Consider the following 24801-nt stretch of genomic DNA (forward strand, 5'->3'; position numbering starts at 1 on the left):
GAAAACAGGGAAGGAGCACGAGGCGGAGTTGCGAATCCTGTCACCAATTGGAAAGAGGGGGTGGAGCCCGGGCCTTGTCAAGCGCAGCCAACCAGAGAGAGGAGCGGACTCTAGGGGGAGGGGCCGTAATGTTTTTCCCCAATCGGACAAGGCCAGGGGCGGGGCATTCTCTAGGGTGCCCAATGAGGAACGCAGCCGAAGCGGGCCTGTCAAGAGAAGGGGCTGGGGGCGGGGGGGATGGTGAGTCGGAGATAAACACTCCGCGGCGGTGGCGGCTGCTGCTCTTCTTCGGGTTCTGTCACGGTGTTGGCGGTGCCCAGCTCACCGGCCCCCCTCCCCCTTCCGGCGAGCGCGGTCGCCAAAGAGGCTTTCTCAACCCTGCTCTGCGGGGTCCACAGCAGGGTGCGGGTGTCCGGTGGCGGCGGCGAGCCCGTGGGCAGTGGGGGTTGGTCCCGCGGCTCCGGCCCCCGGTGCAGAATGGCGGCGGCGGTTCGGATGAACATCCAGATGCTGCTAGAGGCGGCCGACTACCTGGAGCGGCGGGAGAGAGGTGCACGGGGATGGGAGGGGTCCGTCCCGAGCCGGGGCCGGGGGCTTTGAGGGGCCCCGCCGCGGGTAGGGGCTCCCAGCCGCTCTGGGGGTGGTTGGAAGCGCGGAGAGCGCGACCGCGAGCGCTCCCAACCCCTCCAGCTCTCCCCACGCGCGGTCCGAAGGGAGGCCACTGCTGCCCCAAAGGCGATGAATGGAGGTGGAAAAGGGGCCGCTGCCCCCCCGGGGTCCCGAGCTCCGTCCCCACCCCGAAGCGAATGGGGTGCCCGGGGTCCCCTCGGCCAGGCCCTTGGTTTACCTCACCGGGGCTCGTCCCGACCGGCCCCCGAGTGGGCCTGGCGTCCCGTCCCCCAGCCGGAGGAGCAGAGCCTGCCTTACGCGCCCCCTTCCCCGCCCTCTGGGCTCCGGGTGTTTGCCCTGCACCTTCGCCTGAGGCTGGTCCCACTTAAAACACACCAACCTGCTGGACTTTGCCAGTGGGAAACCCAGGCACCACGAGCTTAGCGACTTGCCGTGTCTTCCTCAACAATGAGCAGCTGGAATGCTCCTTACACCTGCTCCGAACTGAGGGTATTCACACAATTTTAAAAAAACAATCATTGTTCTAAGAATTCCACTTTGCTTCGTTTATTTCTTTCCACGATATTCTTGTATTGAAAAATAAAATTTAAAAAGGAAATGCTGTGGAGGGGAGAGAGTATTGAATGTTCTAGGCTCATTCATTAACTGGATCCTTCGGTTTTCTAGAAGCTGAACATGGTTATGCCTCCATGTTACCATACAATAACAAGGACAGAGATGCCTTAAAACGGAGGAACAAATCCAAGAAGAATAACAGCAGTAGCAGGTAATTTGGTAAATATTTCTTTTTCTCTTTTAGATTATACTGCAGATGACACAAACTGCAGAATGGAAGTTGCCTGTTGTGATTATAACTCTGTAAATACATTAAGTAGCAATCATGATTCAGTAAGGCACACATGGTCTTAAGCCATTGGAGGAAGCAGCCCTTCTGTTTGGGTTGAGCGGACTGAAAAGAGTAATGGAAATGTTTTACATTTCTTTATGAACTTTTAAAATTAATTTTGCTTTTCTTCCCTTTTGGAACAAACATTTTTGGAAACTTCCAGTGGGATTAGTTAACGGTAACCGTATTTTGCCTTCAGAAGTTGCAGATTCAGGGCAAGTTTTCTGTAATTGAAAATGCTGGATATTCTCCATTTCTTTTACTTTTCATAGTGAAGATTTTATAAACATGTTAAAGTATCTGATTTATCATAGGTGGCAGGATTTCATATTCAACATGTAAATTAAATGCAGTTATTTGTCTGATAATCTGTCAACATCTATTTATAATGGCAAAGAGGAATGGTTGACGTTGGAGCCTGCCTTTTTGGTGATGGAAGAACGAATAATATTAAAATATTAATATGCCACAGTCCTTTTAGGTTAGCCTTATAGTTCTTAAAAATCTGTGAATCTCTCTGGGGAGTATGTGGTTAATGTCCAGTGAAGTCACATTAAAGCCCTGAATATAGTTTTTCTTAATGATACTGCCCCCTTTTTTCCTCTCTTTCCCCTTAAAATATGTTAGCTAGGAAATCTTCTAGATCTGTTTAATTACACTTTTCATTCCAGTAAATTAAGTCATTCACATCTTCATCACTGATTTAGAATCCTTATTCCTCTCCCGTTGTCATGAATAACTCCCTGCAAGTAACTGTATTTGATTAGCCTCTGTGGCATAATACAGACCACTTAAACCTAAAACTTGTTCTTGCTGTTGCTTCTGTCCTTGATTCACCCCATTGTTGGTAAAAACACAGGATGCGAGCAGCACACATGTGCTGAGCTCCTGAATAGGAAGGCAGGTGAAGGATGAACCTGGTAATTAACTACCCCTATGGTTTTTCCTTTCCCTCCCATCTTTCACATTACCTGAAGGTGGTGCCCAGTAGATCTGCATGTGGGTCCTAAGGGCTTTTAAGAAGAATGTTAATACTGATTTGTATTGTGCAGCGGTATAAAACAATTCAGCTGTCTTGCATTTTGTTACATTATTTTTAAACTTTTGGAAGAACTTTGAAGGCTTTTGGTTTGTTTTTCTTCAAAAATGTAGTCCATTTGTTGCTTTTATGCTTATCCACCGGTAATTTGGGAGGAATTGTCCACACTAATAGTCAAGGTTTAATCCTTAGCACTTTCTTTTTCCCTAAGTTTCACAGGAAAGTTGGAGGAGGTTCAGTGGTGGGGAGAGGAATATGATGTTGTTGAAAGAGAAGGAGGCCGGTCCCAAAAGGTGATTAAGAAAGAAAAATGATAGTTAAGAATTGCAAGCCAAGAAACAGATTCGTTCTCTTTAATATCCAGCGTTATTATTGAAGAAATAGCTGTAACTTCTGTTTTGGAAAAGCTCTTTTCTTTTAATGAGCTTGGTTTGCTTTCCATGGTTATCACATGTTTCCCATATTCTTGACTAATCATGAATTAGTGTAATACCCTCAGTGGTGCAGGGATCTCTGAGAAACCATGATTAAACCTGGAGATGGCACCAAGCAGATGTGAAGCAAGAGCAGGTTGTTTTAAATGTGATCACTTCCTTCATGCCCTGTTTAGAATGACCCTTCCTGAGCAGTGAGACATCTCCCCAGAGAATGCAGTTTGACCCCTTGATTTGAATTCGACTTCTATCCAAGGCCATGTATGGTCAGGATTTTGAACTGAGGTGAGGGCTATGGAGAGATTACTTCTGGTTTACATAACCACTGGATAACAGTGTATTCTTGTTAATTCAGGTTGAAATGCTGTGCTCGTTGCTTGTAGAGTCAGGGGGCTACTTTTTTCTAGGACAATTAAAAAAAAAAAAAAAGATTTAGCCACATATCCAGCTTCTTGGGAACTGAAAATGCATATCTTAATCCAGTTTCTCTAGTTGCTTGTTTAAAAAACAAAACCAAATGGGGGGGGTGGCTCAGTTGGTTAAGTGTCCGACTTCAGCTCAGGTCATGATCTCACAGTTTGTGAGTTCAAGCCTCGCATCGGGCTCTGTGCCGACAGCTCAGAGCCTGAAGCCTGCTTTGGATTCTGTGTCTCCCTCTCTCTGTTCCTCCCCCACTTACTCTCTCTCTCTCTCTCTCTCTCTCTCTCTCTCTCTTCTGTGTCTCCCTCTCTCTGTTCCTCCCCCACTTACTCTCTCTCTCTCTCTCTCTCTCTCTCTCAAAAATAAAGATTAAAAAAAACTTTAATGAAATAAACAAAACCAAATGAAATTTTGAAATTTTGAATATTGATTGTTTCAGAATCATCCAGAGAACTACTGGAATATAGGGAGGTGGAATCTTTTTCTTTTTTTTTTTTCTTTCCTACTGATTTTTGAAATGAGTTACTAATTATTTAGAATTGAAATCCAGAGTTTTTAAAGGTATATTTTGTTAAATTGGTCAAGCAGGCTTTGGCATTCATGTGAAAGAGGAAGTTCACACCTGCCACCTAGCTCTTTTACGCAACCATGGCCATATAGCTGAGCTGATGTGGAGTCTTTGAACCCAAGGACTTTTTCCTATTCTCATACACTCTGTAGTCTGGCTTAGTTATCTTTTTGTTAGAATATATTTTTAATGGTGACATTTGACCTTTACCAGTGATTTCAGAGTTATCAAACATCTTCAATAATCACATGAAAAATAATCTTGACGCAAGGTATTTATGTGTTCTTATAATGCTTTAATTAAAAATGTTTACCCATTAACAGAGTTGGCAAGCAATCTCTGGACTGAGGATTTTTGAAAGGCTTACTTTTATTAAAGACACTCCGTTCCAGTCACCCAAATGCACTTCAGTATTGCTGTAGCCATTAAATAGAAGTCCCCTTGTAAAAACCATGATGCGTTCAATACTCTTAAGTAATCGAATAAGATCTGTAGTTTCAAAAACTGTTCAAAGTTTGGAAGGAGTTGTACTTCCTATGGAATTTGTTAAAAAGTTTCTCTTGGGGGATTCAGAATTTTTCTTATTTGTATCTTCAAAAAATCCAGAAATTTTTGGTAAGAGTGCCCTGTGTGCTATTTTCTGTAATCAGAGATTCTATTTTCAAATATTCACCCTTCTCTACCACTGTCCTGGGATGGTCCTTGTCTATAGTTAAACAGGGAAATCCTGACCAGCTGCTGTTATATACTTTAAAAAATCTGTCAGACTTTGAACTTGCTATTCCCTGTTAAAACTAAAATGCCACGTGCTTTAAAGCCAAAGGTTTGAGGTGCAGGCCTGACTCTTGTTAACTATGATATCCTGCTGGCCGTTGCAGGAAGTAAACCTTCAGAAAAATGTAACTGAAGAAGGCAGAGGGAAAACCAGGTGAATCAGTGTAAATCTTTTAAGGCAACTAATTGTGAGGTCCTTTATCTAGAAAACAAATATTCTAAAACTTAAAATGTTGTCGTTATTTTCTTGGTTTTCTTCGTGAATAAAAATTGGTGTCCCAGATCCTTGTGGAAGAGAAGTTTTAGTGCTAGATTGAAAATTTCTCTTCCCAAGGCTGCAAACCCACATGTACACCCTGCTCCCCTTCTCTGGTGTGAATGAACTTGGTGGTGGTTGCCCACCTGATACAAATGAGTGGCTGAGTATTCGTGGAGGTCCTGTTTCTCCGTGATTACTGTGAGAAGTTCTCTGTAGGCCCAGTAAGGTTCTGATTGTGGCCACATAGAATTCATGTCCTGAGCCAGGGTGTTATCTCCTGAACTGGTTAGATTCCAGAGAGTTTCCATTAAGAAAGGTCAAGATTCAGCTCCTTTATAATGCTGGGAGGTTCCTCAAGCTTATGATTAGTTAGGGAGGAGTTGTGTAAGGATAACACTGAAGTGGCCATGTTGACTGGCTTCTCGGGATTTCTGTGTAAACCTGTCCATAAATTCTTAGACCAGACCTTATATTCAAGGTCAGCTATAAACACATTAATAATGGTACTTCACATTCACCACAGCTTTCGTCCAAAGCTCTCTAATCACTTTTACAGTTGCTACCTCATTGATCCATGCATGTTCAGTAGATAATTGACAGTAATTTTTACTCCCATTTTACAGAAGGGTTAACCAAGGGCAAGATAGTAAAGAATGTTATTTCTTCTACAGTACTGGTCAGTGACAAAACTGGACTTCAGATTTCACCCTAACTGTTGCTTTAACCAGTCTGTGCCATCTTTATGTTGAGCTGAGTTTTAGAAGCCCCTTCCTGAAATCATTTGGTAGCTAGTCATCAATAGCGTTTGTTGGGTTGTACGTGATCAAATAATTACGTCAGGGAGTAGAAAGGTTGAGGGAAGAGGTACTATTTTTATCCATTTAAAATTGTGTCCTCTTGTCAAACAACTTAGCATGAAGTTTTGGCGTATATACCCCACCTAGGAAAAACTGCAGGACTAGGAGGGGGCTCCACCTCCAATGTTGTAACTGCAGCCTGAAAGCTTCGGTGTTCTATAACCCGAATTCGTATTCCATTGGGCAACTGCTTTCCTCTTTGTACGTAGAGACCCCTGTTATTTCCACCAGGGATTGCACACCTCTTAAGTTTGTCCCTTCTCCTTGAACTCTATTTTAGATATTTACATTTAACCCCTCAGAGGGACTAATTTCTTTAGCAGAGCCCACCGAGTTTTTCTCCCTTTGTCAGTTTTCTCTACTACCAACTTTGGAGAGAAAGAAATTAAAGAATTGTTCTGGTGTTGAAGTAGTCCTTTAAGACAGGAAGAATCTTACTCTTTTCTTCTTGTTCCCTCTTTCAGATCAACTCACAATGAAATGGAGAAGAATAGGTGAGTTGGGGATTTTGCGGGTGGGATAGGGGCCATTTTGATGTATACTCTGTTCGTTGAGACTTGGTTGCTTTTCTTGTCTTTTCCCACAAATAGCACCTGATACGAGAGTTTACTCAGGCCGTCTAAGCAGCACTGCCCATAAATCACTTAGGCAGATGAAGGGCTTGCAGGTTCCAATAGACCACACCCCACCCCCTCACTCCTGCAACCTGCTTCTCCTGAGGAGTGCCTTTCCTGGTGACTGTTTCACAGGCCAAAGCATTTTAGGTCATGAGCAGTGTTTCACAAATAGTGTTTTTAAAAAAATTACATGCTACTGAATATAATTGGTAGTTCTGTCTTTAATCATGTACACACCCAGATATATATAAATACACATACATATGTGTGTGTGTATTTACAGTTGTGAATAAAGATTCCAAAATTCAGGCAAATCTATGCATAGCACAAAATGGTGATTCACTAGAGGAGGCCTGCCACCCTCACTGGGATCCATCTGGCTGAGCCTGAGTTGATCTCTCTCACCTGGATTGCCTCTTTGCTATTTGTTTAAATCTTTATTTTCTAAATCAGCTTTGCCCCACCTTCAATAATGTAGCCTACTGGTTCTTGACTCTGGTCGTACATTAGAGTCGTTTGCAAAGTTTTTATTTTAATGTTTTTCTAAAAATATTTTTGGGGCGCCTGGGTGGCTCAGTTGGTTAAGCGTCTGCCTTTGTTTCGGATCATGATCTCGCAATTTGTGAGTTCAAGCCCCACAGCATATGCTCTTTGCTGTCCATGCAGAGCCCGCTTCAGATTCATTCTCATTCTCTCTTTCTCTCGAATAAATTAATTAAATAGATAACTTAGGGACGCCTGGGTGGCTCAGTCATTTAAATGTCCGACGTCAGCTCAGGTCATGATCACACAGTCCATGGGTTCAAGCCCCACATCAGGCTCTGTGCTAACAGCTCAGAGCCTGGAGCCTGCTTTGGATTCTGTGTCTCCCTCTTTCTCTGCCCCTCCCCTGGCACGCTCTGTCTCTGTCAATAATATTTAAAAAAATTTTTTAATTAAAAAATAACTTAAAAATATTTTATGTTAAATACATTATATATGCATTTATATATTTGGGGAGAAAAATTTTATTTCTGCTGATTTTATAAAATAACTTAGAGAAATTTTCAGACACATGAGAATGAGTAATGTAATCAAGTCCTATGTGTCCATCACTCAACTTGAACAATTACCAACATTTTGTAAATCTTATATAATCAAAACCACCCCTCTCCATGGAGTATTTTAAAGCAAATCTTGTATCTCTAATAAAGACTTTACAAAAAAAAAAAGTAACCACTTGCTTTTACCATGCTGGGGGTGGAGGAATTAATGGTAATTCTTTGTAGAGCTTTTAAAAGAAAGAGAGAAACCAATGCCCAGACCTCACCCCTAGCAATTCTGATTTAATTGGTTTGTGTTGAGACTCTGCTCTAGTATTTTTAAAAGCTCCCCAGGTGATTCTCATATGCTGCCAGGGCTGAGAACCATTGAGCAAGCCTCATTCTGGTCTCTGAGCGCCCATCAATTTGAAATACAGGCTACCCGTTCAGACTGAGTGGCTTTCTCAATGCTCTGCATGAACAAGATGATGATGTGTAATAATGGCTCTGTAAATACATATGGTTATTTCATGCAAACCTTCTATGAAGAGGGGGTCTGACTCTGAAAGTCAGGATCTGAATGACCTGTTTCGTCAGTGAAAGGACAGACCAGACTTACTAGGAAAGAGAATCTTGGAACAGAGTGAACATTTAGCATTCTTCCACTGAGGAATTTTGTGTGTGCACATGCGCGGGGTTGAGGGGTTGCATGTGCCTCACCGCACATTTGCCTCTCCTCAGCCCTCTTCTTCCCTTTTAATTTCTCTGTGATTATGACTGACTGTTGTAAGTCAGAGCTTCCTTTATGCTTTAGGGATTTACATATCCTGAATTGGGAACTCAAAAGTATCTTTTAAGGTGGAAAAGTAGTCAAATGTGGCTTCTCTTTCTCCTCTTTAGATTTTCTCTCAACTTTATGCCTTTGGGTGAACTGGGGACACTGGGACTCTTTGTGCTGAAAAGTCTTCCAGTTCTCCTCCCCCATTCCCGACCTCTTAGGCATTTATTTTTTTATATTTCCATTAGCCACTTATTTTTATTATTACTAAGATTTTAACCCTTCAGATCAGGGCTCTTACACTTACTACAACTCTATGCCTTTTACCTCTGCAAGAATGTCACACGATGTCAGTCATAAATAAAGGTCATTTGGACCTTTTATTTTAGCAGTTCAGGGATATTTCTTTTTTGCCTACAGTGTCTCAAGAACTTGTGCTCCATACTAGGTACTAAATGAGGTCATGCTGGGGTATTAAATCAGCATGGTCCCCATCCTAGAGAAATGTAATTTGTCTAACGAGAAAGACACAGAGACCGTTTCAGTGAGTATACTATGTGCTAAGATGGAGGTATGCACAAGAGGCTCTGGAGGCAAAGAATCTAGAAAACTGGAGTGGAAGTCACCACTGGGCAAGCTGCTTTTAATTCAGACTGCTTCTGTATGACCAGTCAACTTTTGCTTGTTGAAGGGTTAGATATCTGGTTTCCATATTGTCCTTTCTGTTCTGGAATTTGGTCTTTTAAAGTCTTGACAATTCCTTCTCTAGTCTAGAGCACATGAACAGAAAAGAAGGAAGTAAAGACTCAAATTTCTTTAACCAAGCATTGGTTGCTGCAGTCCAAGTGAAGAACAAAGTTATCAGGCTCTTCTCCCCTTATTAGTGTAGATGCTTAAGAATCTTCCGGTTTTGAAGTCAGTTGAATAGTTGCTCTTGTAGTCTCCCTGGTTTTAGTGGTTGATTCCTGTAAAAGAATCCTACCTAGCTTCATGCGTATACACTTTAGCCATTCTTTACCTTAAAACGTCACATAAAAAAATTGACCTGTCTCTCAAAACCTTAGGAAAAGAACTTCTAACGATGGGAATTATTTTTCTCTTTGATATTGCAGAGTTGATTATACTTGGGTTAGATTTTTGAACAGAAACCTTTTCTGTGACACTTCAGAGATTCTGAATAATTATATTTGGTGTTCCTTTGGACTCTACTATGAGAATATTACACTCAGCACCACGATATTGATAACCTTTGCATTGGTGAGAAGATAAAAGCCTTCTAGAATGGTGGAGGTGGGGGTGTTTTCCGTTCACTAGATTAGAAGGTGTTAGAAGAAGCTGTGTACTAGGTGCTGGGAACACAGAACCGGGTGAAGATGAAACCCCTGGGGTGGAGGGTTCAGTAATATCACTATAGGTATGAGTGCCTGTCCCTTAGCCTGTGTTTCTCTTAACCGTAACGAATTTTGTGGCTCTAGCCTCCTAAGGAAACACCCTTGAGTGTGTGGTGTTTTTCTTTGTAAAACTAATCTTCTAGAAAATTTTGAGAAATATAGAAAGTCTTTCTAAAAGCAATTTATATCCTCCATAATTCTATCAGCCAGAGGAAACCAGTGAACTTTCAAGTGTATCTCAACAGTTGTTTTGGAAGATATAAAAATCTCCTGTAATAGATTTTGGGACAGTTGACGGCTGCTGACACTCCTGCTAAGTTCCATATCCATCTAGACTTTTGTGTATACTTTTTTTCATCAACATGGGATCATATAGTAAATATTTTGTATCTTCTTTTCAAGCTACATTATGAATATTTTCCAGTGTCCTTAAGTCTCCTTTTCTAACATTACTTTTAGCAAAGGCCAGTATTTACCTCAGACGGCTGTGCCATAACTCGTATAACCAATCCCCTGTTTATGTTCTTCCCAGTATTTTGCTAATACGAAAAGCACTTCCTTAAACCACCTTGTAGATAAATCTCTGTCCAATATCATAATTATTTCCTTAGGGTAAATTTATAGTTGTGAAATTAACAATAATATTCATTGTTCTAATTTTTAGTGTTGACAGCTGGATTGTCCACCAGGCAAGTTATAGGCTGTATTTTCTGTATACTTTCACAAGGTGATACTCTAAGACCTTTATGAATTTGGTAAATAAAAAACAAAAACGGACTTGTTTTAGTTTGCATTTCTTACATTATTAGCATAGTCAAATAATTTTCGTGTGTGTGTGTGTATCACCTGTTAAATAACATTTGCCCAATTTTCTACTCTGACGTTTCTTTTTCCTTCTTATGAAGAGATTATATAATGTAAACGATATATATGAAAGAGATTGCCCCTTTGCATATCACATAATTTTCTAATTTATCATTTCCCTTAACAGAATATTTTCTCACTGTTTTCTCTCACTGTTTGAAGTTGCTGCCTCTATTGTATATTAAATTCTTGTTTACTGCTGAGTCTGTTTCTAGACGACTACTTCTGTTCCACTGGCCATCTGCTCTTCCTGTGCCAGTGTCCATTGTTTTAGTCACTGAGGTTTTGCCATGCACTTCAAGATCTGGTAAAGCAAATCCCTACTCTTCCCTCCTTCTTTTTTGATTTTACCATGATCTTAGCTATTTTCACTAGTTTGTTTTTTGTTTTTTGTTTTTTTCCTGATGAATTTTATAGTCCATCCATCTCCCCATCCTTCAAATTCTTTGGGGATTTTCAAAATAAATAAAGAATTTAATAATTTCAATATAAATTAACTTTAAAAGTTCACGTCCACATATTAGCTCTTTCCATCCAGGATGTGATGTGTGTCTTCATTTAGATCCGTTTTCTGTCTCTAATGTTTTATGGTGTTTCCCCATAGATCTTGCATATTTTTTTTTCTTTAATTTTTTTAATGTTTATTTATTTTTGAGGAAGAGAGACAGCATGAGCAGGGGAGGGGCAGAGAGAGTGAGGGAGACACAGAATCTGAAGCAGGCTCAGGCTCTGAGCTTATCCACACAGAGCTCAACATGGGGCTCGAACCCACAAACTGTGAGATCATGACCTGAGCCCAAGTCGGACACTTAACCGACTGAGCCACCCGGGCGCCCCTTGCATATTTCTTGTAAAAGGTATTACTGCATTTATGTTTTTTAACTTTTATTTATTTATTTTGAGAGAGCGAGCCTGTGTGTGAGTGGGGGAGGGGCAGAGAGGGAGAGGGGAGAGAATCCCAAGCAGGCTCCACACTCTCAGCAAAGAACCCAATATGGGGCTCGATCTCACGAACCACGAGATCATCATCTGAGCCAAAATCCAGAGTCAAATGCTTAACAGACTGAGCCACCCTGAAGCCCCTACACATTTTTAGATCACTACTGGATTCCCAATGTAATTGCTAATTAATTCTTGTTGGAATATAGGAAATCTTTGAATCTTTTGTTGTTATTATTTGGCTTTGTTGATGATAATTGTATTTCCTTCTCTTAGCTGGGAATTCCTCTAGTCTGAATGCCTTTCAGTAGCATTTCAGCAAATGGAAACTGAGGGAATGTATATAAGCTGCAGCCAGTGGGTCAGGAGTCAGGTGCTAGAATGGACTCCCCCCTTCCCCCACCCAAAGAAGGCTCTGGTATCTTCTTTAATAATAGACACTCATTTTTCTGGAATGGTACGTATGCAGGCCTTGCTGGAATTAGGCAGCTGGTCTAGAGAGATTACCTCTGCTAGAGTCTTCTGAGCCCATGACAAAAGATTTTTGTGTGTGCTCTGTGGGGAGGACTCAGCAGCCTGATCTAAGCTATTATTTTCATTTGGTCTAACAGTATTTCAGTGGCATCTGGTCTGGCATGAGAAACCATTGCAATCAGGTCTCTTCTGGCAGGATATTGTAATTGATTGCAGATCCCTATAGTTATTTCTTTTGGGTTTTGGCTTTGCAAATGGCCAAGCTCCTTATATCAGAAGAGGGTAGGGGCATAGCTTTTGCATCGGGTCCAAAGTTGTGGTAGGCATTGCACCATTCTTACTGCTTCTGAACTTTCTTGACCACGTTCAGATTGCACTCTAGGGTGTTGTAACAAATCCACATTGCTTTGTTGCCACATGGGGCTAAGGGCATGGTCCGGTTATTACAAAGAAGGGATGTAGTTATCAGTGTACAAATCTGGTCTGTGTTGATGGTGTGGAGGAGCCCCCAGATTTGTACCACTAGAATCTTTCTTTCTTGGACTATACCTCTTGAATAGATGGCATCTGCCCTTGGAAGAACTTGGGCGAAGAGACGTATGCTGATTATTCAGTGCCTACTGGAGTACTGGGAGTATTCACTGACCTTTTTGTCATAGTCATTAATAGTCAAAGGGTAAGAGAGCTATAGCAAGTACTGACTATAATATGTACTTGGATGTTTTTAAAATTGGGCTCCAGAAAGGAAATATTAATGAATATACTTATGTATTTCATACTTTTAGTAGAGAAATGATTTTATAGCTTTAAAATGTAACCGCCATGCTCCCATATAGCTATAGCACATATAACTACCTTTGTGTTTTTAACAAGGATTACTTTCACAATTATGAGAAAACTTCAAAACCTTCTAAGGTTCCAGTTAAGTTGGTAATAATGATGCTTTGGGCAATTATTTATAAAGGGATCAGTTTAGGGAAAGAAGGCGAATACTTTTTTACCTTAAAGCATGACCTGTGGTCTTCACGTGGACTTTTTGTTTAACCTGGCGAGGTTCTTTCTCAACCCCAAACCTGGAGAAAGTTAGTATCTCTTGTGACATAGAATCACTTTTAGGGTCTAATTTTTGACCCCTTAAGATTATTTGTTTCTTCTTACTCTATACTAAACCTGTTTTTGTCACTATATAGCTTATATGTACCATCTCTGAAATTTTTATTCAACCCCCAATTATCCTGTAGGATTTATGAAGCTATTTAATTGGCTGGATCTGTACCTACACAAAGATAGGAAATAAGATGGTGAAATTTCAGCGTTAAATAGGCTATTGTTTATCGTTTGGTGTATTTTTTCTTCTTCTTCGGTTAAGAATCTGAAGCCCAGGGGCGCTTGGGTGGCTCAGTCACAGTTAAGCATCCAACTCTTGATTTCAGCGCAGGTCATGATCTCACAGTTCATGAGTTCGAGCCCCACGTCGGGCTCCATGCTGATGGTGCAGAGCCTGCTTAAGATTCTGTCTCCCTTGCTCTCTGCCCCTCTCCTGCTTGCACGCCTGCACGCTCTCTCTCTCAAAATAAATAAACCTTAAAAAAAAAAATCCAGTCCAATTTTGATGAAAAGTAGTCCTCAGTGAGGTCCAGTGTATTGTGTTTAAGTGGGGTTTTTCTCAAAGAGAAGGGGCATGAATTGCCTAAGATACCAGTTTCTACTCTTGGATCAGCACCTGCAGATGCATTGTTATTTCTAGGCTCCAGTGGGTTAACAGGAGATAAAGTCTTGGTCTTTTCCATTATTTGATAATGAAAGAATAGTCAGATACATAGGAGGACTGCAGTGTATGAATGAGTGAAGAAATGAAGGTGATCAATTTGGAAAGGGGAAGACAGGGGATGATAGTCTATGAAAGCTTGACAACCTTTGCGAAGAAGTTAAGTCAAACAAGATATGGGTGAGGGCAAAGAATAGGTTTGGTAGAGGGCCAAGAGGACCCTGTTCTAGAACTTTCAGTGGGAGCTGCTATTTGTCATGGTCTGAAGGTAGCTCAGATCAATAATTCTGCAATAATATGTTTACGTGTTTGATCCCCAACTAAATTTTAAGCAGCTTCAAAGGCCAGGACTTGGTCTAACTCGACATCATATCCCAGCACCAAGTAGCAGTGCATAGTAATCCTTTGGAAACGCTGTTGGAGTAAATGAATGAGAGAGCCAGGTGCGTGTCTCTAGATTTCCACCAATGAACTTATTTACTTATCTACCCTTTTCACTGGCTGCCTAGCCGTACACTCTGCTCTGACCTAAGTCATCTTTGTTTTCTGCGCTTTACTGTGAAAGGAGAGTGTTCAGTTATACCTTCAGTTAAAAAAGTAATCTCTGATAACCGTGCCTCCCTCACAACACAGACATGTGCCTGATTTGATACCATTCCCAATCGTGATCACATTCAAGTCAGGAAGGACTTTTGGGATAACAGCAAATTTAGGAGCACTGTCTGCAGATAGCACAGTCCACCTATAGTCTTAGTCTTTTCTCATTTATTCCCCAGTTTACAAATCTGCTGGCCCGAGAGGGAGAGAGACCCGGATAGGATTGAGGAAGCTGAAGTCTGGAGGCAGAAATAAAAAGAGCCGCATTCAGAGCTAAGGGCACGCCACCTAGCCCAGATGCCCTCTGTCTGTGCCAAAGCTCCGGTAGGAGGTAGTGCCTCTTCGTTAATGACTTCTTTTCACTTGGATATTTAGTTTCCCATAAGTCATGGCCGAACAGAGTTAAGGAAAACTGACAACAGAAATTGTGGTATCCAAATATATTTTATTTATTTATTAAAAAAAATTTTTTTTAACGTTTATTCATTTTTTGATAGAGGCAGAGCGTGAGTGGGGGAGAGGGAGAGGGAGACTCGGAATCTGAAGCAGGCTCCAGGCTCTGAACTGACAGCACAGAACCCGATGCGGGGCTTGAACTCACGGACTGTGAGATCATGACCTGAGCTGAAGTCGGACGTTTAACCGACTGAGCCACCCAGGTGCCCCGACCAAATATATTTTGTATTTAAATCTTTAATATATTTGGAATGGATTTTGATGTTAATCTCCCCACTCTCCTATTTTCTGAATAATCCATTCTTTTCCCAAGGACCTGCACTGTTCTCTCTGTTATAGGTTCAATTCATACCTATTCTTAGGTTTATTTCTGGGAATTTTTTACTCTGTGCACTTGATTTGTATATCTATTCCTGTTTTAGTGTATACTGTGTTTTTTTTTTAATTATTGAAGCTTTATAATACAGTTTAAGATCTGGTACAGCACATCCCTCCTCATTCTTCTTCTTTTTCAAAAAGTTGGTAATCCCTCACACATTTATTCTTCTAGATAAAGTTTAATTTCCCAGCATTAAGAACACTGTTGGGATTTTTTTTTTCTTGGAATTATGTTAAATTTGTAGACAAACTGGGTAACATTGACATTTTTACTTTTAGGTTTCATATCTGGAAATGTGCTTTTTTCCATTTAGATTTTCTTAGATCTCTCAGCAAAGTTTCATGGTTTCCTTCCTAGACCTCCTTCTGAAGCTGTTTTAAGTTTATTCCTAAATATGCTATCCTTTCTTCTTGCTATTGTATGGGAGATATTTTAGGTTCTTTGAATGTAGATAGCACATTCAGAGATGTGCTTGCATTTCCAAGGTCAGTATTTGCCCCTGTATTTTCCTTTGGCTGTTGCGGTGCTGCTGTAGCTGGGAGAGGAGTGGGTACGCTTCAGACACTTCCCTCCCAACCTTTGGGTCCCTTCTATCCAGGCCTCTACATGATGTGTGGCCATGAAAGAGTCTTTCCTTTCACATGAATTAGCTTTATAAGATCCTTGCTTATTTTTATTTTTATTCCAGCATAGTTAACATACAGTGTTATATTAGTTTCAGGTGTGTAATATAGTGATTCAACAATTCTTTACTCAGTGCTCATCATAAGTGCCCTCTTTAATCCCCTTCACCTGTTTCACCCATCCCCCAATCCACCTCTCCTCTGGTAACCACAGTTTTGTTTCTAGAGTTCAGAGCCTGGTTCTTGGTTTGTCTCTTCTTCTTCTTTTTGTTTTTTTTTCTTCACGCGTTTGTTTTGTTTCAAATTCCACATGTGAATGAGATCATATGGTATTTGTCTTTCTCTGACTTATTTCACTTAGGATAATACTCTCTAGCCCCATCTGTGTCATCGAAAATGACAAGATTTCATTCTTTTCTATGGCTGAATAATACTGTGTATGTGTGTGTGTGTATATATATATATATATACACACACACACACACACACACACACACACACACACACCACGTTTTCTTTATCCATTCATCTGTTGATGGCCACTTGGGCTGCTTCTATCATTTGGCTATTGTAAATAATGCTGCTGTAAACATAGGGATGTGTCCATCTCTTTGAATTCGTGTTTATTTTGGGGGTAAATATCCAGTAGTGCGACTACTGGACCATAGGGCAGTTCTATTTTTAACTTTTTGAGGAAGCTCCATACTGTTTTCCACAGTGGCTGCACCAGATTGCATTCCACCAACAGCGTAATAGGGTTTCTTTTTCTCCACACCCTTGTCAACACTTGTTTCTGTTTATTTTAGCTATTCTGACAGGTGTGAGGTGACCTCTCCTTGTGGTTTTGATTTGCATTTCCCTGATGATGAGTGATGTTGAGCATCTCTTCATATGTCTGTCAGCCATCTGTATGTCTTCTTTGGAGAAATGTCCATGTCTTCTGCCCACTTTTAATTGGATTATTTATTTTTGGCGTGTTGTATCAGTTCTTTATATATTTTGGATACTAAGCCTTTATCAGATATGGTATTTGCAAATATCTTCCATTTTCTGTAGGTTGCCTTTAAGATTTGTTGATGGTTTCCTTCTCTGTCCTTGCTGATTTTTTAAATGTAAAAAATAGTACCTTTAGCATAAGCAAGCTCTGCATTTCCATAGAAAATAGGTTAACATTTTTCATTAAATTTCTTTAATGACAAAAGATAGCTTTTCTTTAAGGAAGAATTGGATTTTACCAGATAGCCTCTATCTACCTAGTGAGACACTTTGAGTTAACTATTGATTTTAAAAGGAATTATAGTGCTATAAGTATCTGTTTGTTCCTGGTAATTATCAGTCTACAGAGGAAGCTAGGATTGAAAGAATAACTGCTACCAGCTAGAGAGCACTCCTGTCAGACCCTGGCCAGGGGCTTCCATACCTTGTCTCCATTAATACACTGGCCCTCTCAGGTGTGGCCATCCTCTATCTGCTGCTGAGGAAAGTTGTTATCTGCTGAAGGTCACACAGGGAGTGAGTGAAAAAGCCGGGATCCTAAACCCTTACTCTTACATATGACACTAACGCTCGGTTGTGTAGTGACTGATCTATTCAGAATACTAAAATAACTAAAAACAAAAACGGAAATTGAGATCCTTTTCAAAACCTTACTGAAGAAAAGCTATAATTTGATCTAACTTAGTTATCCCTAGTTATAGGGCACACTTGATTCTGAGCTTTAGTGATTATAGCTCAGATCAAAGATTGGCCTCTTTATGCTACCATAGACCAAAGGTATATCAGTCCATTCAGAGTAATTAAAGCGATATTTCTGAAGAGTCAGCACATGAAGTTTGTCAAAGTTCGTGACCTAGGTACAAAGCAGTTGGATCAACGTAAACAGAAGAGGCAGCTGGGAGCAGGAGGGAGCCAGGACCTGACACAGCCCTCTTGTGCTGGGGTGGGAGGCTGGTAGGCAGCTCTTGGCAACAGGAGGAGGACTGGCTGAAGAAGATGGGATGAGAGAAGGTCTAAGTTAGGGATCAGACAGGAGTATCGAGTGGCTTCCTGTTAAGTCCATGTGGCAGAACCTCTACTGGTTCCCCAAAGGGGAGTTAGACCAGGTCCAGAGCAGGACATTAAGCCCCTCCTGGAGGACCAGAGTCCCGGGCAGGGGAACAGTCAGGATTGGGGAGGAGAGCTGAGACGGGTGTTTGTGTTACTTGCTTTGGATCTCGTGCTTCATGGGTACTGTCAGACTTGGCTGAGGGATTCCAGATCCCAGGGTGCGCGCGTGTGTCTCAGGGTCAAGGAGCCGCAGAGGGGCTATTTGCTTGCTTATCTGGTTCGGGAATTGACTTTCAAGACTATGTGATAGAATTGAGACCGCCCCCGTAGACCTCACCCCTTCCCTGCATTGGCCTAGGTTCCAGCCTGTGGATGTCTGCAGGCAGGTGGGCAGGGCAGCCATCGGGCTGGAGCAGCGAGGCGGCACCGGAGGAGGCCAAGGCAGGCACTGCCAAAGACAGAAGTTGGCTCTGGATCGGGACAAAAATCCAGAAAAGGCTCTGGTCTTATTTTCATAGAACCAGGCCAGAGAACACTGAATGAACATGTATTACCCTTAGCTTGAATTATCAGATGGCTTATTTCTAGTTTCACAACTGGAAGCGTTCTTTGGAAAACCCACATTTGGGTAGTGAAAATTACACTTCCTGGGCCAGACTCCTTGTGTAACTAGAAATGACGATGCATGGAAAGATGACTTTATTATTTTATTTTTATCAGTAGACAAACTTCCTAAAAAATTTACATACTCATATTTGTAGATAAACCCACATCATAAAATGACTAATAGGACCCTGTTCTGAATCATGAAGTCTTTGCAGATAACAAGCAAGCTGAAAAATGTCTAAATCTAATTTTAATTTTTAAACTTTTTTCCTAACTTGACAATTAGTCTATAAACTTTGGGAGAAATAAGTTGGGTAATTGTGTAAGTGACTAGTTCTACTTTCTCATGGTGTTTCTAATATGACCTGTTTTCATGGCTCTTTTTGAGGAAGATATCATTCAAGGTGAACACGGACATTTTGCACACAGGTTCTGCTTTTTTCCCCTCATGTAGTAGAGGGAGGAGCAAACCTCTCATGTGAGTCTTTGCTTGTGGCCATTCCACATGGACAGGTTTTTGGGGCAAGTGGAAGTCTTCTAAAATAGTCAGGCATTTTTGTCCCATTAAATCTTCTAGCTCAGGAGTGAAGGCTGTACTCCAGTTTGTTTAGGCTGAGCGGGCCCTTGGAGCATCTAGGACAGCTCCTTCGAGAGCTAGACAAGGAAGGAGGCTTGGAAGCAGATGAGGCTGGGGGCAGAAAAGGATGTCTGATGCATCACTCGTTAGATCTACCTGGGGGGAACATCCTGAAGTCTTGATGAGAAGGGTGAGAATTGCCTTCCTTGGTCATTTTCATGTGTATTGAGCTCTTAGAGCTTTCTGAAGCACTTTTCTTCTTTTAGTCTGCATTCCCAACTTTCACTAATAGGTTCAAAAATGTTAAGGAGGGGGAGGGGGAGGGCAAGTTAAGCTTTAAGATTGTCTCCCAGTTCCACTGGAGGGTAGCCTCGCAGGCTCCCAAGAGCCCTGGTCCAAGTGGTCGTGTATGGGCAGTGGGCATGTATTTAAAACCCCAGGAGCCTAAGCACTGTTGGTGGTGCAGGTGTAGAGACAGACCCTGTCCTCGAGGAGCTTACAGCCTAGTTGAATAGGTGACATGAGCCATTCCGCAAACATTTATTAAGCAGGTGGGAGGGAGAGGCCCTGTGGTAACTCAGCAATGATTAAGTGGAAGTCCAACTTTCTGAGGAGTTTCTAATGAATGGTTAAGTACCAAATACCAAACAATTCAGGCAGAACAGTGAACTTCCTGATGAGTAGTATAAACAAGTGCTCAGAAAGCGGAGGAATCAACTGTGGGTTGGAATGGCCTGTGAAGGCTTTAAGGACCCAGTAGGCTGAAGCAAAAGCTCTGAAATTTGGCCGTTTCTCCCATTCTTGGGATCTGCTAGGTTCTAAAAGTGCAAAGAAGGGTTTCAATGAAGTGTTAATTTCTAAAACTGGAGGGACTCTTGTGCTCCTGGCCAGCTTGCAGTAAAGGTTCTCTCTGGTGGCTTACTGCGGTTCCTGCTTCATGTGGCCTTGCTTTCTCCCCTCTGTCCCGCTGCACCATTTCGCCCACTCCAAGACCTGTGTGTGGTTGTCTCTAGCCGTTCTGTGTGCCTGTTAGTGTAGCAATGCCAGTGATGTGCATTTTCCTTATCTAAAAAAAAAAAAAAAAAAAAAAAGTAACTTTTTGAATAGCAGTTTACATAGTTGAAAAACCAGAAAATATATTCAGGAAAAATTCACTCCCTTGTCCCTGCCTATTCCCTGACTTCTCTCTCCCTGCCACTAAGTTTCTTATTGATCACTCCAGACTTTATGTTCACATAAGAGAACAAAAATATATTTTTCTTCCATTTTACCAATATACAGATGGCATATTGGATGCATGGTTTGATATCGTTCTTTTCCCAATATATCTGAGAGTTCTTTCCTCATAGTAAATAGAAAACCTTCTGCTGCTTTTCATAGCTACATCATATCCCACTGTCTAGACCTACCATAATTTAACCAGCTCCCTATTGATGGCGAGTTGGGTTGTTTTGTTCTTTGCATAAAGCAAGCTGTGATGAATAACCATATGTGTCATTCACATGTATAAATACTCCATATAGCAGTGCTAGAGTTCTAGTGATCCTGAGTGGGAAAAGAGGAAATATGGGTTGAAAGGATTCTCACCTTGGCGTGTTCTGTCAGTTCACATCATAACCCAGAAAACTGGAACTAACCTGGTAAATGTGCCTCATAAGAGTAGACAGGAGTCCCTGCCCTAACACTTGTACTATAGAGACATTTTACAAAACCCGAGTTTTTGCTTCTTTGTGGCTTTCACCAGAGTTATCCAATTTCCAAACATGTTTGGCCAGAGATTTTTGGTGGCATTTGCCATTACTGGGTCTGGGCAACCTCATACTCTTTAAAAAAAATTTTTTTTTGTTTATTTTGCAAGAGAGAGAGGAGGGGGAGAGAGAGGCAGGCAGAGCAGGAAAGGGGGACACAGAATCTGAAGCCGGTTCCAGGCTCTGAGCTGTTAGCACAGAGCCTGATGCGGGGCTTGAACTCACAAGCCACGCGATCATGACCTGAGCCAAAGTTGGACGCTCAATCTTAGTGCTACCGTGACCTTGTTTTCCTAGGCGGGCCCATCTTCGCTTGTGCCTGGAGAAGTTGAAGGGGCTAGTGCCGCTTGGACCTGAATCGAACCGACACACTACGTTGAGTTTATTGACAAAAGCCAAATTGCACATAAAGGTAGGTATATCCTTGGGATTCCTTTCAGCTTAACCTTCAGTAAAGGTTTGCCTGTTGATGCAGGATAGCAAACGTGTATCTCTAGGACAGTCCTTTCCCCTGAACTCCTCCACCTTGCCTCTTAGATGAATCCCAGGCATCCCAAACCCAACATGTCCAAGACCCCCACTGTTTCTCACTCCTATGTAGCAGAAATTAAATGGCCCATCCAGTTGTCCATTTGATTAAGCCAGGGTCACCCTTGCTAGCTCTTGCTGTGTAGCCACGGTGTCTAAGTCACCTCTAAGACCTAAACATTTCATGGGCTCGTTTACTTCCGTTTCACCCTGCCATCATCTACTGTGGTAAACTCCAGAGAAGCTTCCCTGTATCCCTCTGGCCACTGCTGAGCTAAGCTCCATGTTTCCCAAGAAGAATCCTTCGAAAGATCAAATCAACATGTCCCCCTTTTCCAGATTCTTCAGTGGCTCAGGACATACTCTGCAGCAGGCCCGCCCCAGGCTGTCCGACCTGGTCCTTACCTGCCTGTACAGCGTCTTGTGCCATAGGCCTTTTCAGCCCTTTGCACTTGTGCTGTCCTACACAGGGCCTTTGTGTGTGCTGTTCCCTCTGCTTGCTAGGCTTTCCCCTCCCTTCTTCACCCAGTTCACTTCTTGTCATCCTTCAGACCTTAACATAGGTATCACTAGCTCAGGGAAACTTCTCCTGCCCTGCTTACAGGCTTCCTGCCCCAGATGGACCTATCGTTGGAGAGTGTACTCTCTCAGCGCTGGTCACAGCTGACATCTGACCATGATTTGTATGACACTTTGGTGGTGGTCTCTGTTGTTAGAGGGAGGGGACCAGGTCTTTATGCTCACCTGCCAGAGGGTCTGAAACAGAGTCCTTGCTTGGTAGGAGCTTGAATAGCGGAGGGGAGGGGTATTCAAACTCCTGAGAGCCACAGCCAAACTCACTGTTTAGCATGTTTTTGTAATCCTTTAGTCACTATTGGACAAATGTCACTTTGGTTGTGGTTAGAGGCCTGTATACATGACAATTGTGGGGGGCGGGGAAGAACCTCTATTCAGAGCAAAATAACTACAGTTAAACAGACTTGTAAAAACAAGTGGTCTACAGAAACGTGTTTAAGCTCTTACGTTGGACCGTTTGGAATCAGGACACAAACAGAAGTTAATTGGGATTTGGCACGACTCAAAGTGTTTCTCTAATCGGAATGTGTAGCTGAATACCCGTACTTGTAAATGGCAGCGCCTCACGGCTGCTGCTGCACACAGCGCCCCAGCTCAGAGAGGCGGTCAGGGCATCCCCCCAGCCAAAGGGGGGGGGGGCGCTGCCGGCCGTGCCCATCCCCAGGGCCCCGACAGTGCAGGTACCCGCGGCTGAGTCAATACGGAAGAGGTTAGACGAAGGCAGGAGTCACTGGCCAGTTTCCTGCCCTGTGAGAAGCTAGATAAGTGACCCCAAATGGCTTTGGGGAAAGGCTGACACACAGCTCAGTGCGAGAGGGGAAGATGCGGAGTCATTGCCAATTTTGAAATCTGCCCATGAGCTCCAACAGCTACCCCTTTGGCTTGCAGAAACTTGAAGATTGTGACAGAAAAGCCATTCACCAAATAGACCAGCTTCAGCGAGAACAGCGACACCTGAAGCGGCAGCTGGAGAAGCTGGGCATCGAGAGGATACGGATGGACAGCATCGGCTCCACTGTCTCCTCTGAGCGCTCAGACTCCGACAGGGGTGAGCCCCCCACCCTGCGTGTCCCCCGACCCGGCCCAGGCAGCGCAGGGGAGGAACTCGGAGCCCACGGGTGACTTAGACTCGTTGAGTAACGTGACATCCGGTAACAAGTCCCTCTTTCCTGTTTGCACTTAGGCACCAGGTCCAGAGAAGGGCCTGGCGGGGCTGGCTCGGATTTCCGGCCTGAGCTTTCAGAAGCATGGCTTCACCAGTGTCTCTTGTCCTCCCCACAGAAGAAATCGACGTGGACGTTGAAAGCACAGACTATCTCACGGGGGACCTGGACTGGAGCAGCAGCAGCGTGAGCGATTCCGACGAGCGGGGAAGCATGCAGAGCCTCGGCAGTGACGAGGGCTACTCCAGCTCCAGCATGAAGAGGATAAAGCTCCAGGACAATCACAAGACGTGTCTGGGCCTCTAAGAGAGCGTGGTCTCCTCGGCTGCCTCCCGATGGTTCTCTCGGCGGACGGGCTTAGGTAGTGTATTGGACCCGCCCACAGCCCCCCTGCACGTAAGCTTCCGTGTACCACCTCTACCAAACTCAGCTTTGTAAACGTTCTCGCGGAAGTGCTTAGGATTGTGGGTTTCTGATTGCATCCACTAGCTTCTCTCTCTGTCCCTAAAAATTCATCCGAGAGACTGTACATTCCAATCAATTTGAAGCACCCAAGAATTCTTAGACCGAATAAGCAACTTTCACATCTCAGCAGTTTCCCCCTCTTCCTTACCATCCCCGTGTAGTCTAGCAAACCTTTCTTAGAGTTTTCTGGCTATGTTACTCACCTAGCAGAAATGTCCGAATGTGTCTTGTGCTTAGGAACCTGAAGGAAACAAACTTTTAAAGTCGAGATCCTGATCTCAGAACTCCAAAGCAAGCTTTGAAAGCGGCGTTTAAGAGCACTTAACTGTGGACCTCACCCCCCGTGAGGAGTCAGGAATACCTCCAGAAAACACCCCCTCACACACACCCTGCGCTGCTTCCCCGACCCGCGACCCGTGACCCGCGTGTGGATGGGAGCAGTACTTCTCACTTTAGAATGGACATCTTGATGGCAGGTCTCTGGGGCTGCACAGCTTTATCAGAGCTCCAGCGGCGCTCGTTCCCACCCACCAGACGGTACAATCTCTGCGATGTGCTCTGGGCCGCGCCGTCCACTGCTGTCCCAAGACCCGTTTTCCCCTCCAAGTTTGTTATGCTACTTGTCTCTGGAACATTTTTTTTTCCTACCTCAGAGATAAATGAGATCTCCATTTCCCACTTAACACAAAGCGATTATGCCTTTTTTTCACCCCCAAATAAGTGACACTTGGTCCAATTCTAATCTATTTTCCTATCTAACTTTCAGCAATAACTGAGCTTTGGCACTAGCTGAGCTAGTGTCCATCATCAGTGAAAGGAAAAGTCCACATTTCTACTCTGTTGCAGGTGAACAGGAGGGGAGGGTACAGTGTTATTAGAATTCCTCTCCTTATTTTTGGATACGCCCAGAATCTTCTTAATGGAGGCTTTTGGGTTGCTAGTTTAAAAGGCTGATCTTTCTTTTTGGTTATGATTTCCCCCTTAAGTGGTCTCCCACTTTGTAGCATTTTTATTTAAGCTAAAACAGAGCACATGTATATGTACATAAGACACATTAAATCTATAAATACTATTTATTCATTTTATATAAACTAATGTAATGGAAAACAAATTCTTATGACTTTGTGCTTTTATAGATGTTCTAGAAACTTTGTATGTAGGTATCTACAAAATTGGTTCGTTCCCCTTAATATTTTTGCATTCATATTTTTGACGTCGAGGTTTTCCACCTCTGACGAGTCTTTTTCATTGAATTTGAACCATTTGTAAACCCTGTGACGCTGAAACAGAGTGTGTGTCACAAAGTGACGAGAACAT

The 24801-nt window shown here is 42.7% G+C and overlaps 1 protein-coding gene across 3 annotated transcripts; it reads left to right on the forward strand.

The window, feature by feature from the left end:
• The first annotated feature begins 257 nt into the window (after nt 1-257).
• Nucleotides 258-24491, forward strand: MXD1 (MAX dimerization protein 1). Of its 3 annotated transcripts, XR_003967795.1 has the most exons (7): nt 265-550; nt 1297-1396; nt 6332-6361; nt 21050-21164; nt 22745-22904; nt 23138-23380; nt 23722-24491. XR_003967795.1 is itself a non-coding variant. In XM_030310769.1 (6 exons), exons 1-6 carry the CDS (start codon nt 478-480, stop codon nt 23323-23325), a joined length of 663 nt encoding a protein of 220 aa, XP_030166629.1. In that variant the 5' UTR covers nt 258-477; the 3' UTR covers nt 23326-24376. The 3 variants fall into 3 exon arrangements, 2 of the variants coding, with proteins under 2 accessions (XP_030166629.1, XP_030166628.1); XM_030310769.1 differs by having other exon boundaries at nt 258-550; nt 23141-24376; XM_030310768.1 differs by having other exon boundaries at nt 23138-24376.
• Nucleotides 24492-24801: the final 310 nt, after the last annotated feature.

This window comes from Lynx canadensis, chromosome A3, assembly GCF_007474595.2.
Source record: "Lynx canadensis isolate LIC74 chromosome A3, mLynCan4.pri.v2, whole genome shotgun sequence".
Classification (NCBI taxonomy): Eukaryota; Metazoa; Chordata; class Mammalia; order Carnivora; family Felidae; genus Lynx; species Lynx canadensis.

Bases quoted from the DNA above. Each gene is read 5' to 3' on its own strand.
- MXD1 (XM_030310768.1), top strand. From the start codon at position 478: ATGGCGGCGGCGGTTCGGATGAACATCCAGATGCTGCTAGAGGCGGCC. The intron at 1,397-6,331 runs GTAATTTGGTAA...TCCCTCTTTCAG, and splicing joins AAGAATAACAGCAGTAGCAG to ATCAACTCACAATGAAATGG. The intron at 22,905-23,137 runs GTGAGCCCCCCA...TCCTCCCCACAG, and splicing joins GCGCTCAGACTCCGACAGGG to AAGAAATCGACGTGGACGTT.